This window comes from Bacillus rossius, chromosome 1 (assembly GCF_032445375.1).
Source record: "Bacillus rossius redtenbacheri isolate Brsri chromosome 1, Brsri_v3, whole genome shotgun sequence".
Classification (NCBI taxonomy): Eukaryota; Metazoa; Arthropoda; class Insecta; order Phasmatodea; family Bacillidae; genus Bacillus; species Bacillus rossius.
In genome coordinates this window covers 153,818,986-153,842,098 of record NC_086330.1, presented here as the reverse complement: position 1 = coordinate 153,842,098, position 23,113 = coordinate 153,818,986, and the positions used below count along the sequence as shown (strand labels likewise).

At 36.4% G+C, this 23,113-nt stretch overlaps 1 protein-coding gene across 8 annotated transcripts in view; it reads left to right on the top strand.

Moving 5' to 3' along the window:
* LOC134546312 (nuclear receptor coactivator 3) overlaps positions 1-23,113 on the top strand; it is a 616,306-nt gene that overhangs the window by 570,777 nt on the left and 22,416 nt on the right. For 6 of the 8 annotated variants that reach the window (XM_063389041.1, XM_063389038.1, XM_063389040.1 and 3 more), the window contains 2 exons: positions 9,961-10,239; positions 14,865-15,071. In XM_063389041.1, coding sequence (XP_063245111.1) covers positions 9,961-10,239; positions 14,865-15,071 — 486 coding nt within the window. The remainder of the gene's footprint in view (positions 1-9,960; positions 10,240-14,864; positions 15,072-23,113) is intronic. The other 2 variants (XM_063389042.1, XM_063389045.1) reach the window with 1 other exon arrangement.

Sequence of the window (23,113 nt, the reverse complement as noted above, 5' to 3'; positions counted from 1 at the left end):
GATACCATAATTACTACAGAAGCATGATAGCTATCACATTTGCACTATAGGTACCGTAACAACCGAGATGTATATTTCCCGTGATGGTAATGTATTTATTTCTGACATGTTAAAATTAAAGAACATTATTGAGAAAAAAAAGGATGTTAAATTTTGATATGTACGGTTGACACATGTTGCTAAGAAATAATGCGATCTGAAAGAATGCAGTACTACTATGAAAAGTGAAAAGGGTACTCGTGGATTTTTAGGTTATGACAGTCTCTTTCGTTTTTCAGTAATATCGGCCCAAAATTAACAAGCGTATTGGAAGTCGGCAGAAATGCCAGTTCAACTAAATATTGGCAAAATCGGCTTCTTCAGTACAGCTCTACATTTGATGACATGAGTAAACATATTTCAGACTTCAGGATATTGAAAAAGACTTTAATTTCCATGTAGATTTATTGTGCGTATGTTTTTTTTGCAAGTGTAAATTGAATTAAGTATAGTGCTTCTGTTTTTATTACTTTCAATTTATTAAATTTAGTTACAGATATTTGACACTAATTTTGAAGTTAAGCAATTTTACTAAAGCATTCCAGCCACACAGGTTGCCAGCAAGATATGCATCTCTTCTGCTGGAAACACCATCTCCAATCATAGAGCTAATTTAACTCCTGAACATGCAGAAAAAATTGTTTTTCTGAATGATAGATTAAAGAACAGAATTAAATACTCTATGACTATATCTCTCAGAATTTTTGTGCTGAAAAGTGGAAATGTTGAAAGAATGTGATTTTTGGTGCTAAGTTTGTTGAAGCTCAGTAAGGACTCCAGAAAAATTGACAAGGATGAAATTACGTTTTCCAAAGATATGTTACATTTACACAAACATATACTTGTAAACTGTGCTTATGTTAGTCGGATGATATCAGTTACCAATGAACCAATTGAAACAGGTAAAATTCAATGGCAAAAATTTTTTTTTTCCCTAGCAGTGCAAATTGTAAATGCACTCTGTAAATAGTTACCCAAAATTAATAAGCCCACTTCATTTTAATACTTTTTTCAAATATTATACTAAGTTTAAGGTAAAAATAATTTCCCAAAAGTGTAACTGTACCACAAAATCTCGAGCTCCAGAACTTTCAAGTAGGCTCGCTCAAGCTCGGCTCGAAGTAATATTCTTTGGCTCGCAGACCTCTAGTAGTCATGCATTGAAAGTAGACTTTTACTAGTGTCTGTCCTTGCCCATCTTAAAATGAATCAATGGGTTTTTGATATATCTAAAATATGATTAATAACCCTATTGGAAATGTCTATAAAAATTGTCACAATTCTAATTCCAACATCTGAGCCAACTTCAGAGTTGAGAGTTAAGAGGCCGTGTCAGTAAATTTTTATTTCCAATATTCTGGTCTAGAAGTTCTCTCTTTTAACAGTGAGATTTAGTGGCTTATTCAACCGAAGTAACTGTAACCGCAGCGCGTGATAAAGCTACTATACCGCCAGATTACTCGACGAAAAATGTATCTGGTTCCTCGACAATCTGAGAGGATGACAATCTGACCGGCGGCTCACTAGGAAATTGCGGATGCAGGGATTCAGAATCAAGAAATCTCACATTTAAAACTGTACTATGAGTCGTATCTAAAAATTTTAATACTTTAAATGTATCGGAATACAATTAATCTTCAAACATGTGGTAATTATTCTTTATCTGGATGTAATATTCCGTGAAAAATAATGTTAGTTGACATTAAAAAAAATACGAAATTCATAGTGTAACGTTTTAAAAGGATAATAACATAAATTCTTATGCTTAGATATTGCATATGCATTACACACAATCTAAATACAATCTCAATTAAGTCAGACTACCTAATTTTTTACAATGCACCATCCTACAGTTTAACAGAGGTAGGAGTACCTCTTATCGATGTTGTTTCAAAGAATCTAAATTTACAAATATTACTATTTATCTTATTATGATATGTATCTTTATGAATAAGAATTTACAAAAAAAAAATGAATTGATTACATTACACTTTAACATTACAAAAGACTAAAACACTAACAAAACTTAGTTTTATATATTGCTGTAGCATATTAGAAGACGAAATAACTCACTAGACTAACATTAAGAGGGCTGTATCACAAATTTACTTTACAGAGGAGAAAATATCTTTTAAAGATATTTCATTACCTCATTGATTACATAATACTGCCGTTGATGTGATCGTAGATATAAAGTATTGAAAAATTAGATTTCATTATGTTTATGTAAATATTTAGAAAACGTTATTGCTTATAGATGCTCATTATTTAAATAATAAAGAATCTTTTACTTTTATGTACTGGACAAAAAAAATACTTATAAGTTAATAAGCTTAGTTGAATAACATCTTCAATTTGTATTGAATTCAATGTACAAATTGAAAATCATGTACAATGAATGCAACTAATTGAATTCAATAAATATTTGATCTTGTGAAACGGCCATAATGGTGATGTAGATAATTATAGATACTCACATGCATTTTGAGAGTCCGTATAAAGCCTATTACAATTCTATAAGTATACATTAAAATGGTTTTAAAATAGACATGTGTAATATAATTAAAACTTGTTTAAATAAGATCATAACAAAAAAAATAAATGAAAATCCTTCAACAGTACGTTATTTTTTATAAGATTTTAACAAAACACACATACCATAAGAGAATATTAATCATGCCACATAATTCAACACTAAATATTCATTCCAATAGGCGCTACGTAAAAATAACTTCTATTTTTATGCTGATAACTTTGCATTGTTTTATATATATCATTATTTCTAACTTTTAATATTCTCCACACATTAACTGAAATTAAGTATTTTCAGAGCCTTAGCAAATGTTGGTCTGTACCACATACAGTTCGTACGATATCTCTACGTGAAACACATACAGTTCATTATTAGTAATTTCAATTATATTTCTATGAACATAATGAAATTAGTATAGGGCCTAGGTTGTTCACTGTTGAGTACTTCTGAAGTATTTTCATTGTGAGTTAACATACATACCAAATGCCATTCTTCCAGTAAAGTTACAAAGAAGACAACAAGATAATATATGTATAATATATATAATATGTATAATATATATAATATGTATGTAGTACCATATTTTAAACCCCTATTAAATGAATAATAACTCAATCTCTTTTCTGGACTATTAAGTAATAGTTTTTGAATACTGTTATTTGTAACTTAAATAAAATGACAACTAACAAATTAGTAAAATATTTATTTACGTGTGATATAGTGTGACAGTTTTACTTGGACGGCAAACGAATATAATAAAATGTCTATGACAATGTTAACTCTACTCATTATTATGGGAAGAAACAAAATGGGCAGATAAGCATATTCTACGCTGACATTTAAAAATGCTCAATTCAAAATGAACATTTCTTCCCGATGACAAACAAAAAAGTTGTATGGTCGCGAATAATACATTCGTATGGCGTCACATCAGCGGAATATTCCCTTGGCATAAATGTGTGAAGTCTGTGACACAAAAACAAATGAACGAACAGCTTTTTTTTTATCGGATGTGTAATCGGAGACCCTTGGGGTGGTTGAAGAGTGTCAGGTCGGTCGCCAGACCAGATAGTAAAAGCTCAGGGGCTTAGGATAGAAAAGGCCTATCTCCAAATTATTAAGTATAAATGTTTTCATGAAATAGTTAAAGACTTGATTACAACCAGGTTTTTAAACCCATCATGATCATGAAGACACTGATCGGAAGGTAATGTACAATACATTTCAATGGCCTTTTCAGTTTTTGCTAAATAATTATAAATATAAGCAAAATTTCACTGTATCTGGACAAATCAAAACATTGATTATATTTTTTTCATCACAGAAATAATATACGATATGATAACTAAATTTGAAAAAAGCGGTTATGTTAAATGTATTGTATACTTTCAGTAGGCAAAATTTCTGGCCCCTACCTCTTATAGACTTTGAGAAAAACTGCCTTTTAAAATAACATTGATATAGATAGGAGCGCAAATTTGTGACACGGCCTCTTAAGATTTGTGAATTACGAGTTGCAAAAGTAAAAGAATAAAATTGAACGCTGTTGCTGCAATCAGTAACCCTGTGTCATTGAGGAATATTTGTGTATCGCTGTATCGAGCCATATATCTCTCTCTCTCTCACTCTCTCCCCACCCCCTCTCCCCCTCTCCCCCTCTCCCCCCTCCTCCCTCAAACTTCAAACTCTAGAATATTGCATAATAAGTATAAGTTAAAACAAAAAAAAATGAGTCTTTTAATATTCACCAGTGATGTGTAAACATCTAATCTCTGTAATAATTAGGGATGGGAAAACCGATTGACCGATTCCCAACTTCATCGATACCTACAGATTCTATATAAATAATCGATAATCGAGAATCGATGATAAAAGTCGATTCCCGCATGTAGCAAAAAAAATTATTTCACAACATTGCAAATCTGTCAGATACAATTATTTAACGACTCTGAGTGGGGTTATGACTGACTAGACGCATATATAACAGTCATATTTCCCCAAATAAACAATATCTAAAACTTGGGTCGATGTTATACACAAGTCAAAGTACAAAAATTATTTATAAAAAAATTATCACTGCATATTAGTAGGGGCCTGTTCTTTTCGCGATCGCGATTGAACGACGATAAAAGCGAAATCACCGTAAAATACACTTTTTACGCGAAATCGCCACAACACAGCGTTTTTCCACGAAATTTAGTATTATAACGCGAAATCGCAATGTTTTTACGGGAAATTTTAATACTGGGTAAAAGATTTGTCTCGTCAATGGTAAACAAACACCGCAACATGGCCGCCATTGAACATTAATCATAAATGCACTAAAGCAAACAAAAGCTTACACACGCTCACGTTATAATTTTAAACCCAAAAATATACTGTAAAAATATGCAAAACTACGGCGTTTATTTTCCTTTCCGGCATAATGTTTGGATAGATAAGACAAACAGGCGAAGTTTTAAAGTCCACACGCACACCGTTCGGGGCACTGACGTCAGCTTGGAATAGCGACACCAAATAAATACAAAAGCAAGCAGATGATTGGCCAAACGGTGTTTGGAACAGCCTTACGTGAGTGGCCATATCACGTCAGCCGGGGGCGCTGGCATATAGTTGGAACAGCGTCGTAGTATCAAGCAGATTATCGGGTGAACCATGCTACTTCTTCACCCAGCCGTATGGGGCAGGGGCAGCACAAGCATTTTAAATCGCGCCAAAAAGCGGAAAAATGTAAACAAACATTCATTTTTGAATGGTGTGACGATGACAATAACAACGAATGAATTTGTGTTTCTTAAATGTAACTTAACGCCGAAATACCACAATCAAGTACAATACTTTCATTTGCTAGTTCTCTAGTTGTTGCTTATTTTTGTTACTGTTTCATTTCACAAATTTTTTAGTTAATTTGTACCCTTCTCTAAGTTAGGCAAGTAGTATGAACAAAAATAATTTATACTGCTCAAGGAAAGCTTAAATTTTTTTTATATAGTTTATTCCGTATTACAAAACAAATTTTAGAATAGTTTGACCCCTTTGACATATGAGTCATTAACTTCTAATGATGTAAACATTTATATAAGTTTATATTAATAACTTAGTTGTGTACTCAAATTTGATAAATATGAATTTATGATGTATGCTACATCATATATGTATTGAAAGCTGAAAAAAAAAATGTTGCAAACAGAATTTGAATTATTTAATATTAAGTTAACTAGGTGAGTATCGAGTATCGAGAATCGAAGGATTTTTTAAGGAATCGATAATCGGGTATCGGAATCAAAAATTTTGGAATCGTTCCATCCCTAGTAATAATCAAATACATTATGCAAATAAACTAATAATATGAATCTCGGACAACAAATTTAACGTAGAATGCTTAAAAATAACGCCTGAGTGATAAATTTTGGAAAAGTTTTTATTTTAAGGAATAACGGTAAAAATTTTGTCTGTTAAACCTATCAATAATTCTTTTTAACAAGATGGCACTATTAATTCCTCAGGACTAGCCGAACAACAGGAGTACTGAACACGTCTCATGTAAATGCCTCTACGCTGATCATTGTCTCAGGTCAACAGGTGCGTTGAGGCTGAAATTTTAGTATGCACCAGAAATGCAATTAAATAAATGTACATTACATAAAGAAATTTGACAGGTTGAAAGTCTAATGAACATGCATGCAGAATCTGCTTAGTTACGAACCCATGTTGGCAACATGCACCTGTGCATGTTTCACGAATATCGGGGGATGTACTAAGCGTATTGGTGTGCCAAAGTAAACATTATGGTAGTGAAACTATCCTGGAATACATTTTGTAAACTTTAATACATTAATAGTCATAATAGCAATTTTAAAAAATTCTTATAATTTATTAGCTAAGAAAATTGTTTTGGGATGAACATTGCATCAAAGATATTTAACATTTTGTTGGTTCTCTAAATCATTGTGAGCATGACGCTATGTTTCTGGGATTTTTAAACTAATGTTTGCAATCCATTAGAACCTGGCTTTGGACCCTATTTTGAAGGAATTTTTATTAAAATACTGCCCATCTTAAAATTCACTAAACGGTTAATACTACAAAGTTTCCGCACATGTTAGAAGTTACACTTCTATGGCATTGCTAAAATATTAACCTGAATCATTTGAAACCACACATACACCAAGTATATGATTGTAAATTAGTTTTTGCGAATTGAAATCAGTCTGTAAATACTTCCTTAAAATAAACCTTAACCTTATTGAGCTGATTATACTATATTATAATATTAAAAAGTAAAACAATTTTACCCAGGGTGAGATTAGAACACCATCCCTTCTGGTTAACAAGCGTGCATTCTACTACTATACTATTGAAACAATTTGAGTTTAGGGAGGAAACTATGTATCATCAACAGTTTTATGCAATTTCCTAACATATTTTAAAACTTTGTATTAATTTTTACTAATATAACTATTTTAGTTTACCAAATATATTCCAGGGTAGTTTCACTATCATAAAGTTTAATTTGGCACATCAATACATTTGGCATTTACTGTAATTTGTTCAGAATTGACGATCTATAGGTTTATGTTGCTGCACCTGTGTCTGCCATCTTTGTCCCACTTTTACGTTCGACTCCTTTCCATTTTCATGAAATTACTCCTAAATGCCATGTACTGAGATTGAAGATGTTTGCACATCAAAAATATTTACAATAAATAATAGTTGTAAATGATGTGAAAGGAATATTATCACTGTAGGAGAGAGACTAACAAACTAACTAACTTTGGCCCTAGTACCCAATAGGCTGTTCACGGTTAAATACAAGTAATATTGAATACTTGGAACAAATATAAATGGTTGCTATCTTGCACTTAGTGAGTTTGAATGAGACATGGTTTTTGTTGGTTTGAAGCAATGTTAGACAAATGCTATATGTAAAACATGATTTGTGCTGAAAAGTCTACATATAGGAACATGGAGAACCACAGTGAAAACTTTCGTAAACAAATAACAAAAATGGTGAAATAAAGTGTAGCTAAATGTAGTGGATTGTGTGCGAATTATTTTTAGTAGAATTCATTGAAACTTCCTGCCCAAAATATAAAGTTTCCCATGATGACAGATATATCTTAACAGATACATGCATGACATCATTACAGTGCTAGATTTTTTAGAACATTTGATTTTTGACCATTTTGTGGCGAGTCTGCCATATATTGCTCCACCTGCTGTGTGGTTCTGCCGGTTTATTTCGAGCAACTAGTGTCCGTGAAACACTGGGGTCTAGCTCGCAGGACTTGTGGTCTGCACTATGCTGTCTGTATTATAGGCCTGTGCAAATATCAGTTGTAGTTTAAATCATGTTTGATTACGAATACCAAATTATTCTCGAATACGAATATTGAATTTGAATAATAAGAATGAGATCATTTAAATCCCATGAAAACATTAATTTTTTTATCACACCACATTACAATCTGTGTAGGATTAAAGTATTCTTAGCATTCAAAAGTTACAGGTTTTTCAATATTTTGGTTATTTATATTTAAATAAAGTAAGTCTGTCACATCACTACATTTGTGGAGAAACACAAGTTACTCTAAACTTTTAGGGAGTAGAGACTTCTACAAGTCACAATATTGTCAGCTGGTGAGAAAAGTCTCTTACTGCATACTTGTGTGGTGGGTTTAGGCAAGTATTTTTTTTTTGCCTCCCAGTGTGTGTGTGCGCATGGGTAAAAGAGGTAGACTTCCCCCCAGCCTTTTATTTGGACCACGCGGGACATGATAATGCCTGAACTGTCACTACACTATGAGTGAGAGTGGGCCTGTATCTGGTCGTTCAGTGTATTATCCACCAAAAAAAATCGTCATGTCTTGTCAGGCTTGAGGAGTCTTTGCTGAGAGTGTGTGGCTAGATGTTTTCATGAGTTCTTTTTCCTTTTCACCACCACATTCTGAACGAATCTAATCGCAGAGCCAGGATACCGTGTTTCTACTCTCTGATCTTCTGAAAACTAACAACTGTAACAACTGCGTTCTGTGATTTTTAGGGACATGCATTTATCCTATCAGTATGCTGATAGTTTTAATCTATTTTTAATAACCCAAGTAACACACTTCTGCGTAAAATACTTTACCAGATATGTGGATGTTAGTAATGGTTCAAAATTACTGTGTTAAATCAGAATTTACTGTATTAGTCTTCTCAAAATTTATGTGGCCGGATGTAGTGGGAAAATCTTCACGTCTTCACATAAATAACCCTAAAACATTTTGAAAATCCGGGAAATTTTGTACCCGCCCGATGAGAAAAACCTCTGTGATCCAGAAATTTTTCCTGATCTTCGTGATCTCTCACAGCCGTATTCATACATGACTAAATATTTGTTTTTTCGAAGTATTAGTATTCAAAATCAAATCAAATATGAATAATAATCTATTTGTTTTGATATTCGGAAATTTGAATATTCGCACAGGCCTACATATAATACATTATGCTATACATTTAATGTGTTATATAGATGTAAAAATTAAGTGGAAGTTTTATTAAATTTGGGAAAAAACTTATCCATGCTGATGTAAGTCTAGTTGTGGTTAAAAAAACAATTGATATACCTATTTTGTGGTTGTTTGTTTTGTGTTACTTTAATTTTTTATGTATAGCTATGCGCACAACAATGACTTGAAATTTTTTGTTAAGTATTGAGGTATGACAATTGTTTGTCCTTTGCAGGGTTTAAAAATCATTTATTGGAATTGTATTTTACTTTATTGATAACAATCAATATTTTTTACTCTGCACTAAAAATGTTGGTACTTAGGTTTTATTTTATGTTTTTTATTCATATGGAAATTTCTTTTTTTTTTTTTTCAACAAAAAAATTTGTGGTTTTAATCAAATATATGTGTGAAAAATTGTTTCTTCAGTTTTAGTAGTTAAATCTTATTTTAATTCAATGGTATTCAAGAGTTGTGTATTTGGGGTCGTAGAGATACTTAAAAGTATTGTGTGGCCTTTGAGACACATCTCCACAGCATCTCACGATTTGACAGATGTGTGATGCACTGTACCACGTGTGGGACCCCAGTCCTTACTGCACGGAGTGCGGCAGCATTCAAGCCTTGACGACTGCAGAACACAGAACTGCTGTCATTTTGTGTGTGCGCAGTTGGAGTGTTGTAGCTTTGTCGACTGCACGGTTGTCACGATTTCCAGCATCACCATCCTCCTCTTCTCTCACACATTAATCAGGATTTTTGAATTTTTTCAGTTTCTCCTCATCCCCCACACTAGTGCATGCATTGTCTCTCACCCGACTTCTCTCCTCGGACTCCCCGGAAGTGGGGCGCATGGCAGGCAATCCAATTGACGAGTCTCGCCTGTGGCTGTTGCAGGTGCTGTAGGCTCCCCGCGGCTTTATGGACTGAAACCGGACCACCTCCACCCCCACCCCCACCCCATGCTGTCCCCGGGTCCTCCCTACCACCCCCACCACCATCACCACCACCACCAGCCTCCGCATCACCACCATCCCCACCCAATGATGTATTCCCCGCACCCTCCTTCATCCATACCACCCCCTGATGCCCAGTTTTGTTACGATCAGGCCAGTTTACAAATATACAGTCCGAACGACAGAGGTCGTCCCCAACAGACCATTCACCAGCCGGGTGGTAAGTCATGTGACTCCGACTGTCATGTGACCGCTCGCTCACACCTGTCGCTCTGTACTCTCTATATATATATATCTTTCTGTGGTCCATTGTCGCATGCTATTCACTCATCCTTCATTACCATCCTCGTCACCTTCAGTCTTATCCCTTTCCCTGTGTGATTAACAACCTAATTTTTTTGTGTGCTTTAGTTCACTTGTAGTTTACATGTGTGGTATGTCACAGGGGAAAATAAAATGTTACATCACAAATCCTGGTAACCCTGTCACCTTGCCCTTTGTGTTTATTCTGTTTGTTTTTGTGCTTTTTATGTTTTTGATTTGTTGGCATTCTGCTTTTTTTTAATATCCAAGCCATGTCACCATACAACTCCTGCACCTTTTCAATAATTTCGGGTCATTTTGCTGGTCACTTAGTTCGTCACCATCGCCCACTAGGCTGGCACACACGTGAGGAATTAAACTGCAGACGGATATTTCGCTTGCATGCAGGCAAGTGTTTGTGTGCGTGCACGATCGCCCAGACACAGTCTCTCGTGAATGTTCACTTGCTTCTCATCACACGCCCACACACGCGCGCGGTTCCTCGGAACATCACACACACGCAGCATGTAGTGCAGGCGTGAGAATGACTACCAACACGGGGCGGAATACGTGCACATCCGTCTTGCACAAATGCTTCGTCACCTGGGGGAACTTGCGACGCAGAAACGGAAGCTGGCGGGCTGCAACCAAAATTAATGATGCTGGCTTATGTTGAACTTGTGGCTGGTGAATGAAAAACTGAAGAAGAATTGTGTGCTTTTAAACTGGGCCAACACCTCAATGGATGCTTGCTGGAATATTTGTAATATGTCTTTCTCTCTCTAGGGTTCTTCTATAATTCAGTTTCAGTTGGGAAGTTTCACGTGTTAGATGTCACTATGTTTGGGAAAGGTACTAATTTATATGATAAGTGAATTTGTAGAAAAAATAGCTTGGTACTAAATCTCAAGTGAAATATATAGTGTATTGTTAAGTCCTTTGTGGATTTGATATGTTGATCGTAGAACATGTGAATGCGTTCTTTCTTTAGTAAAACAGACAGCCAGTGCAGTTAATTGAATGATTAAATTTTCAGTAACTTGCAGATGTATTTCAACTCTCTACAACTTAATTACTAAAAAAATACTAAACTAATTATGTGAAGTACATGTCAGGTTTACAATAATTCCATACTATCATGGGAAAAACTTCAAAATTATGAAATTGAGAACATGAAGTTAGGTAAATACTAAATTTTATTATCAACAATAGTTCCCTTTGAAATATTGTAAAAGTTTTTATAGGTTTATTATTACTTAGTTAAAATTTTAAATTCATAAAACGTATCCATAATTCAATCATGCAGTGACTTGAATTAATAAAATTCAATACCAATTTAGGCACTGACTATGAAAAGGAGGTAAGTGCCATATTTCACCACATTGCCATTTCCCCAGGGAAAGAAGTATCTATTGTGAACATAAACCAAAAGTACCAAAACTTTTATCAACATACAACAAAATAAGTCAGTGATAGTATATTTATACTTCTCAATTGGTTTTTCTTTTTCTGGAAAAAAAAAATAGCAATGTCACTTAACCTCCTTTTCATTGTTAATACCTCAATTTATTAACTCTTGGCTGTCTGGAATTTTCATAAAGCAAGGTACTTTTTTTTACCTTTCTCAACTATAGTACCATCACAGTGTTGCTTTGAGCTATATATTTAGTATGGACTTGCACATCAGTTAATTCAGTTATATTTAAATCATTTTTTTTTGCTGTCATATTTACTGAAGTACCACATGCAATCTGATAGTTACTGTAAGCAATGTTGTGGGTTACATTCCTACCTGCAATTGAAAGTATATACTTTTTAATTTAGAATATTCTATACACTTCCCCATTTTCATTTCCCCCAGTTTTGAATTGAATATCAAATCATTCACCAATATCACTTTTTTTTTTTCAAATTACATTTTAACATACATGCAAACTATATATATGTATATATATATATATATATACACACATACATACATATATATATATATGTGTGTGTGTGTGTATTCCACACTTCAGAAGTGTCCAAGAAAAGTTTAATCAAATTGCAGTAAAATGAAAAAGACGCATGCGGAACAATAATATAGAATTGTAATATGAAAGAAATTTAAAAAAACTGGCACTGCATTTCATTAAATCAGTTAAAATTTCTGTTAAATTTGTTTGTTTTTTTATCCAACTGATTAATGATTAAATACATAAAAAATAGAATGGTATTAACAATTTTAAATCATAATCACATATTATTTGGTGCACACAATTCAAAATTCAATATACGTTTATAATGTAAATCAAACAAATTCAGATTCTGAATAAATCCTCTTAGCTTCATACACTTTTTTTTTTTTGTTAATGAGTCTCACTTGATGTATATATTGGATAACTTATAATTTTAAAAATATATTAGATTTCTAATTTTAAATTTTATATCTAATGATTCACGAATATCAAATATTTTCTAATACTAGCAGACTCCTAGTCGGAAGTAATTGATATGTTTCAGTACAGTTAATTATTTGGTAAGCAAAATGCCTATTGATAAAATTAATTTTGCGAAGAAAGTACCTAACAGTTTTAAAGCTCTATAGGTTTACTCGATCTTTAACAGTTTTCTTCGCTTTTCATAGTATATCAAATGGTGCGACATAGAGAAAAACATGCAGGAATTATAAATGCATTGTTAGTAATAAAATTTCTTGCAAGTTATTAGTATATTTGACAATTTTTTCTTTGCTGCCGAGACAGTGTGTTGTGCACCTTTTAAAATGTGTTGTGCACCTTTTAAAATGTGTTGTGTAGAACAATATCTTGTGTAAACCTTTAAAACACTTTACTATGTTATTTATTTAAACACACTGCATAAAATCGTATCCACTTAAATAATCAACATAAAATGTATTTTTCATGAACACACCACAGCAACACTGAATATCAATTATGGAACTATTAATACAGTTTTCTTCCCAAGGCTTCAAGACAGTTAACACTAAAAAATTAGTAAAAATCAAGTAATGTTTCATTAGTGGCAGTTAAAAAATATTTTCAAAACCATTGTCTCATCTGCAGTGTAAATGGTATGTTTCTTGATGTAGTTCTTGGATATACGTACACAGAAAATTTGGACAGAAGCTTTCTAGGAAGTTTATATCCTGCTGTCTTTAGTAATATCAATCATGTGGGAAACGTGGATATGTATATATATTGTTAAAGTTAGACAAATGATGGTGTCCGTTAAAGAAATTTCCATTAAGTAATGGCTTGCTGAATGTTTTTTTGTGTTGTGAAGAGTTTCATTGAGAGATTATTTGTCAAGTCATTCTGTGTATGCTACATTGAGCCCTCAATACACTATCATTCGTTATTTTTTTTTAACTTCCACCTTTTCCTAAAGTTTTCATAGTATTTATTATCTTTTTGCTAGAAATACTGGGCATACTTCAGTATATATTCATAGGCTATGCACTTGCTGAATGAAAATTGGTACTTCAGTATTTATGGTAATGGTGATGTACCTTTGGTTTTTAAACCATGTATTAAGTGCAGTCTTTACAGTTTTTTTATGTAAGGGTTGTGAACTGAGGCAAAGCTGAAAATGTGTGACTTTTGCTATGTCGAGTTTGCATGTATAGAATAGTGTCGAGGGCATGTCATGTCATTGGGCAGTGTCTGTGCGTCTTGCAGCCGGCTACTTGCATCAAGATGTGGGCCAGTTCTTCCGAGGGGATGCTGCACTGCTTTTAAAAATTGGCTTCTTTTTTTCTGGCTGTTGTTAATACTGCTTAGCCATGTGCCATTGTTTGTGTGTGTCACTGCCATTCCAAGTCTTCATTCAGGCCTTGGGCAGGCCTCATTAACCATCTGTGTTGTACTGTTATTGGATTTGTTGCCTGCGTTTGAGGTGGCGACCTGCCAGAAGCAGTGCATCCTTAAGAAATTTTTACTTTGAATATTGCATAGTGAAAATGATAGTATGTGTAATTTTCTCCTGTGAAATTAAATCAAATGTTTCTCAAATATTAATTGTCAAACATAGCTTCTAACAGGTTGCATCTCAGTAATATAATTTTTTTTTGTTGGGAACATTTGTGTGGGGCAAATGTTGTTGGTTGTACTTTGTGGTTGGTTTTGTTTTTGTTGTCTTCTTTGTTTTGTTTTATTTGTAAATGAAAAATTTTGTTTGGCAAAAGTTTAGTTTCTATATAGTGCATTAAGTTTTTACATATTAATGATATTATAATTTTATTAAGTATTTTTTGAATTCACTTCTAGAAACTGTTAAATAAATATATTTCAATCTATGAAAAAAATTGTTTTCGAATATTTTTTACTTATAAAATTTTTGGTAACACTTTTTTAATCAATTGATGTTTCAGTATCTCATTTATCTTTGTTTTGGAATTTTTCTTCCCAATTTGTAATTTCAGAGAGAAAGAGTTTTGGCTACAGAAGTTTTATGAGGAACTAATAGTGTGAAGCGTGTGAAGAGTGAAAGTGGACGGTTAGCGAGAGAGTGGGGGTGTCTGACGCCGCTTCTCTCCAGGGGGCGGCAACGCGGTGACGGACTACGTGCGCAAGGAGCTGAGAGCGAGGCTGGGAACGCGCACTCAGCAGCAGTCGCCGGGCCAGGGGGCGAGGCAGCAACAGGCCCCTCCCCCGGCTCCCCAGCAGCTGCACTTGGGGCTGGGCCAGCAGGCGTCGGCCGCTGACCTCGAGGCCCTGGGGCTCACCTTCGAGATGACAGCCCCAGGTACGGGGCATCGTCCAGTTTTGTGTACAGGAACGACTGGGTCCAAGAAACCGGGATGATATTTAATAGTGATGAGCGATACGGATGAAAACAGATACCGTTCTGAGTACCAAAACATTTCTTCAACAGATAAGATATAAAACACAAAACTTATTAAATACTTTTTTTATATAGTCCCTGTGCAAGACTCCAGAAATTAAATATTTGTAACAATATTCTTTATTATAATTAATTTTTGGTGGATGAAAAAAAAGTTTTTTAATGCATAAAATTTGTGCTTAGCTCAATACACAATATACTTTGAGTAATTAACAAACACAGCATTAAAGAATAGTCTTATATTACAGAAAAAATTGGAGTAAATGATGCCTGTTCGAGCACATACATCAAAATTCGAACCAACGCCATGATGAGGCATAACTGTCCATTTAGTCCGAAGATCACAGCACTGTCCCAAGGTCCAACGGGTGGTGCAAGAAGGCACCAAGTCACACAATTAAAAAAGTACACAGCAACCCTCAACATTCCGCCCACCGAAAATAAGTATTTTCATAATCACCAGGTAAACATCTAGACAAAAAAAACTACTTAACTCTACGGCATCCCTAACAAGAATGTGAACTAGCCAAGAACTAGTATGGTTAGTTCATGGGCAATGAGCAAACTTTAGCCACTGGTCTCACAAATGTCCCATGAGGAGTCTTCAGTGTGACAACACGCACTATCCCATCTTGGCCTGGATGGATAGCTGTGACACTGGCAGTCTTCCATTTAAGTGGAGGAAGATTGGGTTCTTGGACCAAAACCAGCTGGTCTAGTTGTACGTTAGGTGTTGGAGTGGTCCATTTAGCACGTTTCCACATTGTCTGTTGCAAGCGGGTAATAATTTGCCATCTGTCCAACTTATTTAGGGAAAGATTCATCGAATCGTGGTCTGGCACGGCAATCATTGGCTCGCCAACCAGAAAATGACCTGGAGTGAGTACATCATACTCTAAAGGGTCTGTTGACAGCGCACACAGTGGCCGAGAGTTCATCACCGCTGATATTTGTGCTAGCAGAGTGACAAATTCCTCTAGGGTAAGCAGCAGGTTCCCCACTACTCGCTTCATGTGTTGTTTTGCTATTTTAACAGCCGCCTCCCAGAGGTCCCCAAAGTGAGGGCTTGCGGGGGGGGGGGGGGTTGAAGTGCCATTTGATACCTCGTTGAGCTGCTTCACACAGGATGTGCTGTCGAGGCTCGCCTGACCACAGAGTCTTGTATAGTTCCTTCAAGTGGTTACTGACACCCACAAAGTTTGTACCATTGTCAGAGTAGATTTCCGTGGGAGTTCCACGGAGTGAGACAAACCGTTTCAAAGCTGCTAATAATGCGTCTGCAGAAAGATCAGTCACCATTTCAAGATGTACCGCCTTAGTGGCCATACAGACAAACAAACACATGTAGGTGTTATACGTCACTCTTCTTCGTGTTCTGACTGGGGTAGTGAGAAATGGTCCTGCAAAATCGACTCCTACAGAACGAAACGCTCTGACTTGAGTATGTCTGGCGACTGGTAGTGCGCCCATTAGTGGTGTCAATGCCGTAGCTCTCACCTTGAAACAATTCATACACTTGTGAAGCAGCTTGCGAACTAGACTTCTTCCAGAGACCATCCAGTATTGACGCTGTGTCAGACACAAAGTCGTCTGTGGGCCCGCATGGAGGTGGCCAACATGAAAGTGAATCACAATTAACTCTGAAAGTTTGCTTTGCGCCGCTAACAGAATAGGATGCTTAGTCCTCTCAGGATTAGAGGCATTTTGTCCCGCACACCCTGACGACTCCCTGTAAGTCAATGAAGGGTGCGAATGCCTGAATATTCTTGCTACATGTTTCCCCTTTCTTGATGGCAGTGATGGCATCCTTAAAGAAATATAATTCGGTCATTTTGATCAGGTAAGTTAAAGCAGCCCCCCTTTCCTTGAAGGTTAAAATGGTGTCCTGTAAGTACTGTTGTTTCTGGAATCCTGCTTTCGCATGCAGGACCCATGCTGTCACAGCGTGAAGTTTACTTAATGAAGATGCATTCTGGATAAGACCTAGGAGGGTCCTCTGACCTCTTCTCTTCATGCTGAGCAACCAATATTGCAACTGAGGGTGGTTTCAGTTCGCCTGTGATGGCCAATGTTCTTCCTTTTGCAACAGCCATCCAGGACCGCCGAACCAGCAAGACTGGTCCAGCAGTTGAACTGGCAAGCATCCATGAGAAGCTGCATCAGCTGGGTTGCATTCCGAGGGAACATGATTCCAGGCACTTGGCGGCACAGCAATCTGAATTTCGACCACTCTATTGGCTACAAAAGTCTGCAGCGTGTGTGGAGACATTCTTAACCAAGTTAGGACAACAGTTGAGTCTGTTCAAGCATGCAACACTGGAGTCTTGACCTTGGGCTGGAAAAGTGCCAAAACATGTAGGTAAGCATAGCTTACTCAACAAGTGTGCAGAACAGAGCTCAAGTTTTGGAATTGACAATGTCTTTAGGGGAGCGACCCTTGACTTTGCCATTAGCAGGCGCACAGTAACTTCACCGCTCCTTGTCACACACCTAACATACATGACTGCAGCATAGGCCTTCTCACTCGCGTCACAGAACCCGTGAAACTGAACGTCCAATTCTTGCAATGGAATAAATCGGGGTATTCGTACCCGAGACAATTAAGGTAACGCTGCTGTAAAGCTCTCCCATTCAGACAAGATGTCTTCATCAACTTGGTCGTCCCAAGCAAGACCCTTAGTCCACAACACTTGCAGCAGAATTTTACTGGCTGTAATCACTGGGGCCAACCAGCCACATGGGTCATACAATCAAGCTATGAAGGACAGAATACCACGTTTGGTATTCGGTACAGTGGGTACCTTTACCTTGTAGCAAAACTCATCCTTTGATGGAGTCCAATGTACTCCTAACACCTTCACTGACTCCGTACTGTCGAATTTCATATCAGCCTGAGCAGTGTCATGGGTGCCGACTATTTTTCCATGATTGGAGCACCATTTGTGAAGTTGGAAGTCACCTTCTCCGAGTAGCGTCACTAGCTGAGTTTTCAATTCCTTTGCATCACCTACAGTATCGGCTTCGGTCACAATATCATCGACAAACACATAATGTAACAGAGTGTGAGCAGCTACAGGATAGTTAGCGCCTTCGTCTGTTGCATGGTTCGGAGTGCTTGCAAGGGTGAAGATGATAGTCCATACATTACTGTGTTCAGCTCAAATATATGTATTCGGTCACTAACCGAATTTCGCCACAAAATACACTGGAACTTCCTATCCTCAGGATCAATTATAATTTGACGATACATCTTGCATACATCAGCTGTTATCACAATTGCTGATGTTCGGAAATTCAGCACTATGTCAGCAATCTCCTTGTGCAATTTAGGACCCGACAACAGCAACTTGTTCAAGGAGGGTCCATTGGTCGTCTCCGATGCATCAAATACTACACGTACCTTAGTCGTTAAACTATCTTCTTTGACCACCGCATGATGTGGTATAATGTACAGTGGTCGGTTGCGCGCATCCGCCCTTTATGATACAGACACCTAACTGTCGGCATCCTGTGTCAATGTCCCAATCTTTGACATTTGGCCCAGGCTTTCGTACTCCTCCATGAATTGCTGGTATTGCTGAAGCAACTGTGGGGATTGACATAATTTACGCTCTAACCCCTGCAATTGCTTGAGGGCAGTTGCTTAAGGTTCTATTGATGAGTTGGCAAATGTCTTATTTAAATATTTTCACAAAATTAACTTTATTTCTGAAAAATGACACTTTACTTCTGCCAGGCTAACGTAGCCTAAGAACCACCTCTGCGTTGTAATTTTTTTTGTTTTTGGTTGTGCTTATATAGTTAATCTGGTATCGCACTTTCTCACCAGAAAACAATTATGGTTACACAAAATTATGTTTAACCTCTCTACTTACAGTTATCTTCTATTGGTGAAAATAATGTTCTAAAACTTGAATAACACACAATGCAGATAATTTCGGAATGTTTGAATACTAATTTTGTCCAACATATGCAATTTGATGTCTCAGAACAATATCATTTAAATGCATTGAATCAGAAAAAAATTCTTTTACAACAACCAAAAAAATTTACCTCAATCAAAAGATGGCCATACACTCAAATACTAAAAAAACAAAATTCAATTTTTTGAACTTAGCATCACAGAGGTAGGGGCTAAATAATGTTATACCACTATGCTATGCAAGGAGAATTTTTCATTAAATAATACGAAACACTACTGAGAATATTTGAAACACACAAAATTCCACCTTAAAACAACACAGACAATATTTCAATGATTTAATAACGTTAAAGAAACCAAATATTTGTGATAAAAATCATCATTTGTAATACCAAAATTTTATAATAAGTATTCTTAACTCTCTGTTTCTACGTTCCAGTACAACATGTAAATAGAAAAGATGGATGACACCTGAATGGATGAAATGTAGTTATTTTTTGTGTGGTCGGTGGGAACCAAAAAAATTGGGAATATCCGCGGGTACTGATACTTATAACGATTACATTGGTATGTCGCTATTATTTGAATTGCGATAAATTAACTGTAGTTACTGATATTGTAGCAGTTGCTATGTAGGTTCCTGTTTGGTACTTAAATCTGAAAGTAGAACTGCTCACAAAAGTATATTTTTCTATTGCTGGCTCGTAGATGTTGTGCCCGACTCCTAAATATTCAGATAATTTGTAGAGGCGTGAGTGCCCCGCAGGTGTGAGGCACAGATGCAACTGTCTGTCTCCATGTTGTAAACATAAAGCGAGTTGTCACAGCGGTAAGACTCTGCACCCCGGGAGCAAATCCCTGACATGTCATCCTGATTGTAATTTTTTCATGGTATTCGTGAAATAACTCCAAGCAAATGCCAAGTCCTCCCCCAGTATTCCTGACCTGAAAAGTTGTGCCTCATAGTCGGCTTCTGGAAAGTCAGGAAAAATCAGGGAGTATTCAGGGAAATTTAATTGGTCAGGGAAAGTCAGGAAATTTGCTCAAAATTCTGAAAAATACATTAAAATTCCCCAGTTCTAGTAATTTGAGGGGAAAATGTAATGTGCTATACTGTTATTATGGAAGTCCTGAAGGAATTTTTTTTTAAGGTAATGATTTAGTCCTACACTATAAAAGTTGTGCAGGGTTCTGTTTTAATTTTCATATTTGTTTTGTTTTTCAGAAAACTGCAAAATAGGGAAATTTGTAATTTTGGTCAAGCAATACATGAGTTTTTTTATCCTCAACGATGTGCCAGCTGTGTCTGCCACGACTCATGATTTTAACAGTTTAGTTTGAAAATAAACCATTCAATATTGGACACTAAAATTTTTTACTGCTCAGCTAATGAGGGGTCTATATCAATATTTAGTATACGTGTGCAAATTCTCCCTTCTTTTAACGATTGTGAATAGTTTATTTTTAGAAATGGGCCAAGAGCAAGTAGCTGCAGCTCAAACTCTGCTTGAAAATAGAGTTCATTTTACTCAACAAGACTAGACTCGACAATATTATCCTTAAATTTTTATGTGTTTATCACATGTATGAGCATATCATCACATATAATTATTTTGCAAATGTTGTGAAAGCAAGGTATAATGATATAGAACCAAATTAGTTAACTCAAGTTTACTTACTCTTTAATGGTACACAATTCATACGAACAAAACCTATTATCACCATGGAAAAAAACAACCGACAAAGAAAATCATGGATATCAACATCATGCAAACAATGTAAACAATGTATGTATAATATATGAAGTTTGTTCTCAGTCACAACACTCCCACTAGAACATACTTTGTGAATGTATTAGATCACTGATTTGAGTCCCATTCCTTGAACACAGAAACGGTGTTTGGTGACTGGCAGACCTTTGGTCAGCACATCAGCAATCATGCCAACAGAACCTTGATGAATCACGTTGATCACCTTGTCTTCTACAAGCTGACGTATGAAATGATGTTTTGTGTCAATGTGCTTGGTTCTTGCTCTATAACCAGGTGATGTCGCCAAATCAATTGCACTTTTACTATCACACAAAATGTTTATTGCTCCATGTGAACAAATATTGTCTAACTCGCCTATCAATCCTCTAAGCCAAAGTACCTCTTGACATGCTGCGGAGAGTGCCATGTACTCGGCTTCTGCTGTTGACAGCGCTACAGTTCTCTGCTTCTTGCTACTCCAGGTAATGGCACCTCCTTGCATAGTGAAAACGTAGCCAGTAGTGGAACGTCGATCATCGATATCATTTGCCCAGTCTGCATCACAATGTCCTGTAATGTCACTGGATTCACTACTACTGAATTCAAGCTTGACATCTGCTGTACCCTTCAAATAACGCATGATTCTTTTTACAGCCACCCAGTGAGCCTTACAGGGGTTACTACTGAATCTACTAACTGCATTTAATGCAAATCCAATATCGGGCCTGGTTCCCTGATAAACATACATCAAACTTCCAATAGCCTCTTGGTAAGGTACGTTGCTGAACTCTTCAGGTTCTTGTGATTGCAATCCCATATTCTTCGACAGCCTTTGGTTGATGTCACTAGGGCAGACTGCTGGATTGCATTCTTCCAAGTTAAACTTGGACAGCACCTCCTTGATATAACCTTCTTGATCAATCCAGATCTTCCCTGCAGTACGGTCCCGTGTAACTCTTATTCCCAGAATGCATTTGACCTCTCCCAAATCTTTCATCTTGAATCTCTCCATCAATCCATTTTTAATGGCATTTTTGGTTTGGCTGTTGTTGTAGGCAATGAGTAAATCATCAACATAGACAGCTACAATGACGATGCTCCCACTTTCTACCTTAAAATATATACACTGATCTATCATTGAATGAGAGAGCCCAATCTCTTCCAAAGCTCTATTTAGCTTCTGATTCCATGCTCGACTACCTTGTTTAAGACCATATATTGCCTTTGAAAGTTTGCAAAACTTCTCTTCACCTTCTTCAAAACCTTTTGGCTGAGTCATATATATATCTTCCGAAAGATCTCCATGTAGGAAGGCTGTCACAGCATCCATGTGATCAATGTCTAGGTCATACTTTGCAGCCAATGCTAAAATTATCCTTATTGACGAGTGACGAACTACAGGAGCAAATGTCTCTTCATAATCAATTCCTCTTTTTTGAGCACAACCCTTTGCAACCAGCCTGGCCTTATAACGTTCTATTCCTCCTTCTGTGTTCCTTTTGGTTTTGAATACCCATTTGCAGTCGATGGGTTTTCTGTCAGCTGGTAGGTTTACGATTTCCCATGCGTTATTCTGTCTTAATGAGTCAATTTCTTCCTTCATGGCATGAATCCAATGTTTTCTCGCAGAGCATGCTAGAGCTTCCTCCAGAGTCTGAGGATCAGCAGAGTCAACATTAACCTTGTACATGATGAAGTCCTTCATTTGTTTTGGTTTCTGGGCTCTACCAGAACGTCGGAGCCGCTGATCTTGTGTACCATCACTAATTCGTTCCTCGCTACATACATAGTCTTCAATTGCACAGTCTCCCACTTGACTGAAGCCTTCTTGAGCCTCAAAACCCTTAAATTCATTCAAACTATCTGTTTCATGGCATGAATTGTCTTCAACATCATCTGGTACCATGATGGGAATGTCTTCCTTTAACTGGAGAGATGCAGTTGGAATAGGTTTAAACACATCCTTTTCAGCCTCACTGTGAACTCTGTGAACTCCTTCATTCTCAATGAACACTACATCACGACTCTTGATAACTCTTGTAGTTCCCTGTTTGAGAAGTCGATATCCTTTGGAGTTCTCACAGTAGCCTACAAAGATGCATTCTTCACCCTTTTCACTAAATCGTCTACGTCTTTGCTTGGGAACGTGTGCAAAGGCTTTGCACCCAAAAACTCACAGATGTCGCAAGTCTGGCTTGCGCCCACTCCAGACCTCTGGTGTTTTTCCAGCTAACACTCTAGAAGGGGAACGATTGTGCAAGTAAGCCGCT